Here is a 12,500-nt window from a genome sequence, read left to right on the forward strand (position 1 = left end):
ACTAGGCTATATAACCCTGTGTCCCAGCATTGGGCCAGTAAATGGGCTATATAACCCTGTGCCCCAGTATTGGGCCAGTAACTGGGCTATATAACCCTGTGTCCCAGCATTGGGCCAGTAACTGGGCTATATAACCCTGTGCCCCAGCATTGGGCCAGTAACTGGGCTATATAACCTTGTGCCCCAGCATTGGGCCACTAACTGGGCTATATAACCCTGTGCCCCAGCATTGGGCCAGTAACTGGGCTATATAACCCTGTGTCCCAGCATTGGGCCAGTAACTGGGCTATATAACCCTGTGTCCCAGCATTGGGCCAGTAACTGGGCTATATAACCCTGTGTCCCAGCATTGGGTCAGTAACTGGGCTGTAACCCTGTGTCCCAGCATTGGGCCAGTAACTGGGCTATATAACCCTGTGTCCCAGCATTGGGTCAGTAACTGGGCTGTAACCCTGTGTCCCAGCATTGGGCCAGTAACTGGGCTATATAACCCTGTGTCCCAGCATTGGGCCAGTAACTGGGCTATACATCCATCCCTCCCTCCATGAACAAGCATTTCACTGTTACACAGAAACCAAACCGGCCTGCGCCATCGTGCGCCATCGTGCGCCATCGTGCGCCATCGTGCGCCATCGTGAATACATGTATTTTGTCCCCCTACACCAAACGTGATCACGACACGCAGGTTAAAATATCAAAACAAACTCTAAACCAATTATATTAATTTGGGGACAGGTCGAAAATAATTAAACATATATGCTGTTGCTAGCTAATTTGTCCTGGGATATAAACATTGAGTTTGTTGTTTTACCTGAAATGCACAAGGTCCTCTACTCCACATAAACCAGTCGACCGAATCGTTTTTCCTTCCAGGTCTTTTCTTCTCTTGACTTTATATTGCGATTAGCAACTTTCATAAATGAGGTGCATTACCGCCACCGACCTCGTTCGTCTTTCAGTCTCCCACGCCGGTTTAACCAATGAGGAGATGGGAGAGGCGGGACTTGCAGCGTGATTTGCGTCACAAATAGAACTGACTTCTATTTTAGCCCTTGGCAACGCAGACGCTCGTTGACGCGCGGCTGCAATAATTGAATAATATAGATTTCTAAATTTATTTTGCAGCGCTCTTCCCACGCGACGCGGGTTGGCGTGGTCAGCCTGGTTAGTCTACACCTGTTGTATGAAGAGCTTGTGACAAATGTGATGTGACTGGAGTATTGAGGAGAGTCTGGTCTGATTTAATGAACCTCTGTCTGAACAGCAGGGGATACAGACTGCCTGGTGGGGATGTGATCTGTGTGTGTGTGGGTGTGTGTGTGTGTGTGTGTGTGAGGTGCAACACATCAAAACAACAGAAATAGGTAGAGAGACCGGGTGAATCTCAAGTCATTCCTTGCGTCCTTTTTCCTTGCCTCCTAAACATATACATTGGGAAGCGAGGAGAACATTCAACGACTTAAAGAACAGCTAGAACGTTCTACTAAACACACCGTCTTTTCCCTTACGAAGGGACTGAGTTTTGTGTGCTTTGCCTCTCTCTCCCCCTCTCTGTCTCCCACCTCTCTCTTACTCTCTCTCTCTTTCCCTCCCCCTCTCTCTGTCCCCCACTTCTCCTTCGGTCTCTTTCGCTCTCTCTCTCTCCCTCTCTCTCTCCCTCTCTCTCCCTCTCTCTCTCCCTCCTTTTTCTCTCTCTCTCTCTCTCCCTCCTCTTTCTCTCTCTGTCTCTGTCTCTGTTTCTGTCTCTCTCCCTCCCCTTTCTCTCTCTCTCTCTCTCTGTCTCTCCCTCCGTTCTCTCTCTCTCTCTCTGTCTCTCCCTCCTTTCTCTCTCTCTGTCTCTCTCTCTCCCTCTTTCTCTCTCTCTCTCTCTCTCTCTCTCTCTCTCTCTCTGTCTCTCCCTCCTCTTTCTCTCTCTCTCTCTCTCTCCCTCCTCTTTCTCTCTCTCTCTCCCTCCTCTTTCTCTCTCTGTCTCTGTTTCTGTCTCTCTCTCTCCCTCCCCTTTCTCTCTCTCTCTCTCTGTCTCTCCCTCCTTTCTCTCTCTCTCTGTCTCTCCCTCCTTTCTCTCTCTCTCTCTCTCTCTCTCTCTCTCTCTCTCTCTGTCTCCAGTTTGACGAGGAGTACCTGGGTCGACAGGAGGCTCAGGCTCAGCTGCTTAAGAGTGAAGAGAAGATCAATGAATTGCAGGCAGAGCTACTTGCCTTCAAGTCCCAGGTAACTCCACACCACAGACACACACCACACCCACAGACAGACAGACAGACACACACCTGGGTTTCTGTGAGGAAAATGTGGCCCGGACATTTGAGGAATGCACCGAACCCTGATTAGGGCGTCCACCCACGGTGCTCAGAATGACACAAATCACATTTAGGTTTTATGGTAGTTAAACGGCGTTGCGTCCTCCTTACCGAGTACCGATCCTCACTTCACAACATTTCAGAAATAACCGTCCCACGTGAACTTTTCCTCGGTCAACAAGACTCGCGTAACGAACGGCAAAATCACTGGCCGATGTCGATATATGATGAAAATATCTACTTGAAATTGAGAGGGAAGATCCGAAGATGAAACAGCTAGCATGGGATGCTAATTTGACTAGGATTATCATCAACTAGCATGGGATGCTAATTTGACTAGGATTATCATCAACTAGCACGGGATGCTAATATGACTAGGATTGTCATCAACTAGCATGGGATGCTAATTTGACTAGGATTATCATCAACTAGCACGGGATGCTAATATGACTAGGATTATCATCAACTAGCATGACATGCTAATATGAGGCTACTTGTTGCAATGTCTCTATACAATGATTGCTCCACGATATGGTGGGGTTTTGGCTATAGGCTACTGGTTACATTGTTTGGTTTGGCTATAGGCGTCTTTGAAGCAAGATAAACCCATAAATCTACATGTACATACTTCCTCAATCAGCCTGACCAACCGGTGTCTGTATGTAGCCTGGCTACTTTTATAGCCTCTCTACTGTATATAGCCTCTACTGTATATAGCCTCTACTGTATATAGCCTCTACTGTATATAGCCTCTCTACTGTATATAGCCTCTACTGTATATAGCCTCTACTGTATATAGCCTCTACTGTATATAGCCTCTACTGTATATAGCCTCTACTGTATATAGCCTCTACTGTATATAGCCTCTACTGTATATAGCATCTACTGTATATAGCATCTACTGTATATAGCCTGGCTACTGTATATAGCCTCTCTACTGTATATAGCCTCTCTACTGAATATAGCCTCTCTACTGTATATAGCCCCTCTACTGTATATAGCCTCTCTACTGTATATAGCCCCTCTACTGTATATAGCCTCTCTACTGTATATAGCCTCTCTACTGAATATAGCCTCTCTACTGTATATAACCTCTCTACTGTATATAGCCCCTCTACTGTATATAGCATGTCTACTGTATATAGCCTCTACTGTATATAGCATCTACTGTATATAGCATCTACTGTATATAGCCTGGCTACTGTATATAGCATGTCTACTGTATATAGCCTCTCTACTGTATATAGCCACTCTACTGTATATAGCCCCTCTACTGTATATAGCCACTCTACTGTATATAGCCTCTCTACTGTATATAGCCTCTCTACTGAATATAGCCTCTCTACTGTATATAGCCCCTCTACTGTATATAGCCTCTCTACTGTATATAGCCCCTCTACTGTATATAGCCTCTCTACTGTATATAGCCTCTCTACTGAATATAGCCTCTCTACTGTATATAACCTCTCTACTGTATATAGCCCCTCTACTGTATATAGCATGTCTACTGTATATAGCCTCTACTGTATATAGCATCTACTGTATTTAGCATCTACTGTATATAGCCTGGCTACTGTATATAGCATGTCTACTGTATATAGCCCCTCTACTGTATATAGCCTGGCTACTGTATATAAATCAAATCAAATCAAATTGATTTATATAGCCCTTCGTACATCAGCTGATATCTCAAAGTGCTGTACAGAAACCCAGCCTAAAACCCCAAACAGCAAGCAATGCAGGTGTAGAAGCACGGTGGCTAGGAAAAACTCCCTAGAAAGGCCAAAACCTAGGAAGAAACCTAGAGAGGAACCAGGCTATGTGGGGTGGCCAGTCCTCTTCTGGCTGTGCCGGGTGGAGATTATAACAAAACATGGTCAAGATGTTCAAATGTTCATAAATGACCAGCATGGTCGAATAATAATAAGGCAGAACAGTTGAAACTGGAGCAGCAGCACAGTCAGGTGGACTGGGGACAGCAAGGAGTCATCATGTCAGGTATTCCTGGGGCATGGTCCTAGGGCTCAGGTCCTCCGAGAGAGAGAAAGAAAGAGAGAATTAGAGAGAGCGTATGTGGGATGGCCAGTCCTCTTCTGGCTGTGCCGGGTGGAGATTATAACAGATCATGGTCAAGATGTTCAAATGTTCATAAATGACCAGCATGGTCGAATAATAATAAGGCAGAACAGTTGAAACTGGAGCAGCAGCACAGCCAGGTGGACTGGGGACAGCAAGGAGTCATCATGTCAGGTAGTCCTGGGGCATGGTCCTAGGGCTCAGGTCCTCCGAGAGAGAGAAAGAGAGAAGGAGAGAATTAGAGAACGCACACTTAGATTCACACAGGACACCGAATAGGACAGGAGAAGTACTCCAGATATAACAAACTGACCCTAGCCCCCCGACACATAAACTACTGCAGCATAAATACTGGAGGCTGAGACAGGAGGGGTCAGGAGACACTGTGGCCCATTCCGAGGACACCCCCGGACAGGGCCAAACAGGAAGGATATAACCACACCCACTTTGCCAAAGCACAGCCCCCACACCACTAGAGGGATATCTTCAACCACCAACTTACCATCCTGAGACAAGGCTGAGTATAGCCCACAAAGACTTCCGCCACGGCACAACCCAAGGGGTTGTAGCCTCTCTACTGTATATAGCCTGTATATAGATTTGATTTGCGTGCCTCTTTTGAAGTAAAACGTCCAGCTGTTGAATCATCAAGTGGTGCGTGACGTTCTGAATCCTGCCGCTGATTATAGTTTATGGTCTTCAATTACCAGTTGGGTAATTCAGCATTTTAATTTAGCCGTGTCCGTCAGAACAGGTCAATAGAGGAGACTGTTATGTATTTATAAAATAGTCTAATCCAATAGTCATAGTGTGGTTTGATAGAAGCTGTTGTCTTTTGGCCATTTGAGGTGAGCAGTAATAGTCATCGTGTGGTTTGATAGAAGCTGTTGTCTTTCGGCCATTTGAGGTGAGCAGTAATTGTCATCGTGTGGTTTGATAGAAGCTGTTGTCTTTTGGCCATTTGAGGTGAGCAGTAATTGTCATCGTGTGGTTTGATAGAAGCTGTTGTCTTTCGGCCATTTGAGGTGAGCAGTAATTGTCATCGTGTGGTTTGATAGAAGCTGTTGTCTTTCGGCCATTTGAGGTGAGCAGTAATTGTCCTAGTGTGGTTTGATAGAAGGTGTTGTCTTTCGGCCATTTGAGGTGAGCAGTAATTGTCATCGTGTGGTTTGATAGAAGCTGTTGTCTTTCGGCCATTTGAGGTGAGCAGTAATAGTCTTAGTGTGGTTTGATAGAAGCTGTTGTCTTTCGGCCATTTGAGGTGAGCAGTAATTGTCCTAGTGTGGTTTGATAGAAGGTGTTGTCTTTCGGCCATTTGAGGTGAGCAGTAATTGTCCTAGTGTGGTTTGATAGAAGCTGTTGTCTTTCGGCCATTTGAGGTGAGCAGTAATTGTCATAGTGTGGTTTGATAGAAGCTGTTGTCTTTCGGCCATTTGAGGTGAGCAGTAATTGTCCCACCGGGTCGCCACACGGCCTCGTCTGTTTTTACTTCATTTTGGTGTTTTAATCACTGATCTCTATCCTGTGAAAGGAAATTGTTCTTAAAGCAATTTATTCTGTCTGCCTCTTCTCCCTCCCTCTCTCCCTCTCCTCTTTCCTCTCCTCCTTCCTCTCTCCCTCCCTCTCTCCCTCCCTCTCTCCCTCTCTCCCTCTCTCCCTCCCTCTCTCCCTCCCTCTCCTCCTTCCTCTCTCTCTCCCTCCCTCTCCTCCTTCCTCTCTCTCTCCCTCCCTCTCCTCCTTCCTCTCTCCCTCCCTCCCTCTCCTCCTTCCTCTCTCCCTCCCTCCCTCTCCTCCTTCCTCTCTCCCTCCCTCTTCTCCTTCCTCTCTCCCTCCCTCTTCTCCTTCCTCTCTCCCTCCCTCTCCTCCTTCCTCCCTCCCTCTTCCCCTCCCTCTCTCCCTCCCTCTTCTCATTCCTCTCTCTCTCCCTCTCCTCCTTCCTCTCTCTCTCCCTCCCTCTCCTCCTTCCTCTCTCTCTCCCTCCCTCTCCTCCTTCCTCTCTCTCTCCCTCCCTCCCTCTCCTCCTTCCTCTCTCTCTCCCTCCCTCCCTCTCCTCCTTCCTCTCTCTCTCCCTCTTCTCCTCCCTCTCTCCCTCTCTCTTCTCCTCCCTCTCTCCCTCCCTCTTCTCCTTCCTCTCTCTCTCCCTCCCTCTCCTCCTTCCTCTCTCTCTCCCTCCCTCTCTTCCTTCCTCTCTCCCTCCCTCTCCTCCTTCCTCTCTCCCTCCCTCTTCTCCTTCCTCTCTCTCTCCCTCCCTCTCCTCCTTCCTCTCTCCCTCCCTCCCTCTCCTCCTTCCCTCTTCTCCTTCCTCTCTCTCTCCCTCTCCTCCTTCCTCTCTCCCTCCCTCCCTCTCCTCCTTCCTCTCTCCCTCCCTCTTCTCCTTCCTCTCTCCCTCCCTCTTCTCCTTCCTCTCTCCCTCCCTCTCCTCCTTCCTCCCTCCCTCTTCCCCTCCCTCTCCTCCTTCCCTCTTCTCCTTCCTCTCTCTCTCCCTCCCTCTCCTCCTTCCTCTCTCCCTCCCTCCCTCTCCTCCTTCCTCTCTCCCTCCCTCTTCTCCTTCCTCTCTCCCTCCCTCTTCTCCTTCCTCTCTCCCTCCCTCTCCTCCTTCCTCCCTCCCTCTTCCCCTCCCTCTCTCCCTCCCTCTTCTCCTTCCTCTCTCTCTCCCTCTCCTCCTTCCTCTCTCTCTCCCTCCCTCTCCTCCTTCCTCTCTCTCTCCCTCCCTCTCCTCCTTCCTCTCTCTCTCCCTCCCTCTCCTCCTTCCTCTCTCTCTCCCTCCCTCTCCTCCTTCCTCTCTCTCTCCCTCCCTCTCCTCCTTCCTCTCTCTCTCCCTCCCTCTCCTCCTTCCTCTCTCTCTCCCTCCCTCTCCTCCTTCCTCTCTCTCTCCCTCCCTCTCCTCCTTCCTCTCTCTCTCCCTCCCTCTCCTCCTTCCTCTCTCTCTCCCTCCCTCTCCTCCTTCCTCTCTCTCTCCCTCCCTCTCCTCCTTCCTGTCTTTCTCCCTCCCTCTCCTCCTTCCTCTCTCTCTCCCTCCCTCTCCTCCTTCCTCTCTCTCTCCCTCCCTCTCCTCCTTCCTCTCTCTCTCCCTCCCTCTCCTCCTTCCTCTCTCTCTCCCTCCCTCTCCTCCTTCCTCTCTCTCTCCCTCCCTCTCCTCCTTCCTCTCTCTCTCCCTCCCTCTCCTCCTTCCTCTCTCTCTTCCTCTCCTCCTTCCTCTCTCCCTCCCTCTTCTCCACTCCTGAGAGTCTCTGTCCCTCCCTCTCTCCCTCCCTCTCCTCCTTCCTCTCTCTCTCCCTCCCTCTCCTCCTTCCTCTCCTCCTTCCTCTCTCTCTCCCTCCCTCTCCTCCTTCCTCTCCTCCTTCCTCTCTCCCTTCCTCTCCTCCTTCCTCTCTCCCTCCCTCTTCTCCACTCCTGAGAGTCTCTGTCCCTCCCTCTCTCCCTCCCTCTCCTCCTTCCTCTCTCTCTTCCTCTCCTCCTTCCTCTCTCTCTCCCTCCCTCTCCTCCTTCCTCTCCTCCTTCCTCTCTCTCTCCCTCCCTCTCCTCCTTCCTCTCTCTCTCCCTCCCTCTCCTCCTTCCTCTCCTCCTTCCTCTCTCTGTCCCTCCCTCTCCTCCTTCCTCTCCTCCTTCCTCTCTCTCTTCCTCTCCTCCTTCCTCTCTCCCTCCCTCTTCTCCACTCCTGAGAGTCTCTGTCCCTCTCTCTTTTCATTGTAAGATAACTGCACTCAAAGAACGAATGGAGAGAGAGAAAGAAAAGGAATAACTTTTCAATTTGGGAGAGTAAACACATTGAGAGAATGCTCAAATAGCTTCTCTCATTCTCCTCTCTCATTCTCTCTCCTTGTCTCCTCTCTCATTCCCTCCTCTCTCCTTCTCTCTCCCTCTCATTCTCTCCTTTCTCATTCTCTTCTCTCTCTTTGTCTCCTCTCTCCTTCCCTCCTCTCTCATTCAATCTCATTCTGTGTGTAACAGGTTAAAGGATGTGTTAGCTAGCTAGCGGTGGGCCCGGACACCATCCCCACAGGGCTAAACACACTATTCATGTTTTATCTTCTCCTGTAACTGTTGCCGCAGCAGATAGAGGTCGTTAGGGGGGGGGGGGGGGTGTAGCTTTTATAGTGAGCAGAGAAAAGCTGTTCTTCAAAGCCTTGTTCTGTTCATACTGCCTCACAGCGTCTTGGGTTCCAAATGGACCACTATTCACTATGTAGTGGTCCTATACTGCCTCACAGCGCCTTGGGTTCCAAATGGACCACTATTCACTATGTAGTGGTGCTATACTGCCTCACAGCGCCTTGGGTTCCAAATGGACCACTATTCACTATGTAGTGGTCCTATACTGCCTCACAGCGCCTTGGGTTCCAAATGGACCACTATTCACTATGTAGTGGTGCTATACTGCCTCACAGCGCCTTGGGTTCCAAATGGACCACTATTCACTATGTAGTGGTCCTATACTGCCTCACAGCGCCTTGGGTTCCAAATGGACCACTATTCACTATGTAGTGGTGCTATACTGCCTCACAGCGCCTTGGGTTCCAAATGGACCACTATTCACTATGTAGTGGTCCTATACTGCCTCACAGCGCCTTGGGTTCCAAATGGACCACTATTCACTATGTAGTGGTCCTATACTGCCTCACAGCGTCTTGGGTTCCAAATGGACCACTATTCACTATGTAGTGGTCGTATACTGCCTCACAGCGCCTTGGGTTCCAAATGGACCACTATTCACTATGTAGTGGTGCTATACTGCCTCACAGCGTCTTGGGTTCCAAATGGACCACTATTCACTATGTAGTGGTCCTATACTGCCTCACAGCGCCTTGGGTTCCAAATGGACCACTATTCACTATGTAGTGGTGCTATGGGCCCTAGTGCACGGGTTAGGGAGTATGGGGCCGTTTGGAGCACATCCAACCCTGTTGTGTGGGGTATACTGGCCTCACACTGAGCTGTGTTGTGTGGGGTATACTGGCCTCACACTGAGCTGTGTTGTTTGGGGTATACTGGCCTCACACTGAGTTGTGTTGTGTGGGGTATACTGGCCTCACACTGAGCTGTGTTGTGTGGGGTATACTGGCCTCACACTGAGCTGTGTTGTGTGGGGTATACTGGCCTCACACTGAGCTGTGTTGTGTGGGGTATACTGGCCTCACACTGAGCTGTGTTGTGTGGGGTATACTGGCCTCACACTGAGCTGTGTTGTGTGGGGTATACTGGCCTCACACTGAGCTGTGTTGTGTGGGGTATACCGGCCTCACATCCAGCTGTGTTGTGTGGGGTATACTGGCCTCACACTGAGCTGTGTTGTGTGGGGTATACTGGCCTCACATCCAGCTGTGTTGTGTTGGGTATACCGGCCTCACACTGAGCTGTGTTGTGTGGGGTATACTGGCCTCACATCCAGCTGTGTTGTGTGGGGTATACTGGCCTCACACTGAGCTGTGATTGTGTTCTGGGCTCTGAGAGTCAACACTCTCACTGGTGTTAATGTTTTGTGATGGAGCAGGAGATAGTAGTGAAAACACTAAGAATTGACATCCTTCTCTCTCTCTCTCTCTCTCTGCTTTCTCTGCTTTCTCTCCTCTCCTCTCTCTCCTCTCTCTCCTCTCATCTCTCTCCTCTCTCTCCTCTCATCTCTCTCCTCCTCTCTCCTCTCCTCTCTCTCCTCTCTCCTCTCCTCTCTCTCCTCTCTCCTCTCCTCTCTCTCCTCTCCTCTCCTCTCTCTCCTCTCTCTCTCCTCCTCTCTCTCTCTGCTTTCTCTCTCTTTCTCTCTGCTTTCTCTCTCCTCTCTGTCTCTCTGCTCTCCCCCCGACACTCCCACACACACTTACCCGTTGTGTTCCTGTGTTGAAGTCCCCCCAGAGAGGGTTAGAGAGCAGCCCAGAGTTGACCTTAGTGTGGTTCTGCTCTTCAATATAAAACTGTTGTCTGGATCAATAGACCATTTGCTCTGTACCATACAATCTACACAGCTCTCTGTCCTGCTCACAGCGATTTGTACCTTTGAAGTGAACCAACAGAGTGATGAGGTTTGATCACTAAAGATGTTTACAACTGTCAACTGTTTGGTCCTGTCATCCTGTCCTGATGGATGAGAGAGGAGACACACGCTCACATTCTCTCTCTCTCTCTCATTCTCTCACTCTCTCTCACTCTCTCACTCTCTCTCTATCTCACTCTCTCACTCTCTCTCACTCTCTCTCTCTCTCATTCTCTCGCTCTCTCTCTCTCTTGTTCTGTCTCTCTCTCTTTTTCTGTCTCTCACTCTCTCTCTCACTCTCTCATTCTATGTCTCTATCTCCCTCTCTCTCTCTCCCTCTGTCTCTCTCTCTCTCTCTCTCTCTCTCTCATTCTGTCTCCCTCTCTCATTTTCTCTCTCTCTCTCTCTCTCGCTCTCTCTTTCTCTCATTCTCTCTCCCTCTCTCATTTTATCTCTCTCTCTCTCTCTCTATTTTGTAATAAGCCAACAGAATAGCCTCTCCAGTCTCCACAATACAACAACGTCTCCAGGCTGATTCACCTCGTATTGTGATATCTGTCATAGATGGCCTTTGGTCTGTACACAATGTTACTGAGTCCCACATCTCCATTCCTCCAGAATGTATTCACACCCAAACACTGTGTTGTGATATCTGTCATAGATGGGCTTTGGTCTGTACACAATGTTACTGAGTCCCACATCTCCATTCCTCCAGAATGTATTCACACCCAAACACTGTGTTGTGTTGCAGTCTGAATTTAAAATGGTTTAACTGTAGGCTTTGTGTCACTGACCTCTACACACTACACACTACACACTACACACTATACACTACACACTATACACTACACACTATACACTACACACTATACACTACACACTATACACTACACACTATACACTACACACTATACACTATACACTACACACTATACACTACACACTACACACTATACACTACACACTATACACTACACACTATACACTACACACTACACACTACACACTATACACTACACACTATACACTATACACTATACACTATACACTACACACTACACACTACACACTATACACTACACACTATACACTACACACTATACACTACACACTACACACTACACACTATACACTACACACTATACACTACACACTATACACTATACACTACACACTATACACTACACACTACACACTATACACTACACACTATACACTATACACTATACACTATACACTACACACTACACACTATACACTATACACTACACACTATACACTATACACTATACACTACACACTATACACTGCACACTATACACTACACACTACACGCACTACGCACTACGCACTACGCACTACGCACTACACACTACACACTATACACTATACACTACGCACTGCGCACTGCGCACTGCGCACTACGCACTACGCACTACGCACTACGCACACTACACACACTACACACACTACACACTACACACTACACACTATACACTACACACTATACACTATACACTACACACTACACACTACACACTATACACTATACACTATACACTATACACTACACACTACACACTACACACTGCACACTACACGCTACACGCTACACGCACTACGCACTACGCACTCTGCACTCTGCACTCTGCACTACACACTACACACTACACACTATACACTACACACTACACACTGCACACTGCGCACTACACACTACACACTACACACTACACACTACGCACTACGCACTACACACTACACACTACACACTATACACTATACACTATACACTACACACTACGCACTACACCCCATAATGTCAACGTGGAATGTAGTCTTCAGATATGATTACACATTTATTACAAATTAACAGCTGAAATGTCTTCAGTCAATAATTATTCAACCCCTTTGTTGTGTCAAACCTAAATCTGTTTTTTGTTGTTCAGGCAAGCCTGAATATGTTCAGGACTAAAAATGTACTCAAGGCACATCACTTGCATGGACTCACTCTGTGTTCAGTAATAGTGTTTAACATGATGTTTCGAAAGACTCTCTCATCTCTGTGTTCCCACACATACAATTATCTGTAAAGTCCCTCAGTCCAGCAGTGGATTTCAAACACCAGATTCACCAGATTCAACCACAAAGACCAGGGAGGT

At 48.3% G+C, this 12,500-nt stretch overlaps 1 protein-coding gene across 1 annotated transcript in view; it reads left to right on the forward strand.

The window, feature by feature from the left end:
- Positions 1 to 12,500, forward strand: part of LOC139394558 (protein diaphanous homolog 3-like) — a 174,513-nt gene that overhangs the window by 126,332 nt on the left and 35,681 nt on the right. The window contains exon 14 of the mRNA XM_071142653.1: positions 2,107 to 2,211. Coding sequence (XP_070998754.1) covers positions 2,107 to 2,211 — 105 coding nt within the window. The remainder of the gene's footprint in view (positions 1 to 2,106; positions 2,212 to 12,500) is intronic.

The sequence above is a fragment of the Oncorhynchus clarkii genome, unplaced genomic scaffold, assembly GCF_045791955.1.
Source record: "Oncorhynchus clarkii lewisi isolate Uvic-CL-2024 unplaced genomic scaffold, UVic_Ocla_1.0 unplaced_contig_471_pilon_pilon, whole genome shotgun sequence".
Lineage (NCBI taxonomy): Eukaryota > Metazoa > Chordata > Actinopteri > Salmoniformes > Salmonidae > Oncorhynchus > Oncorhynchus clarkii.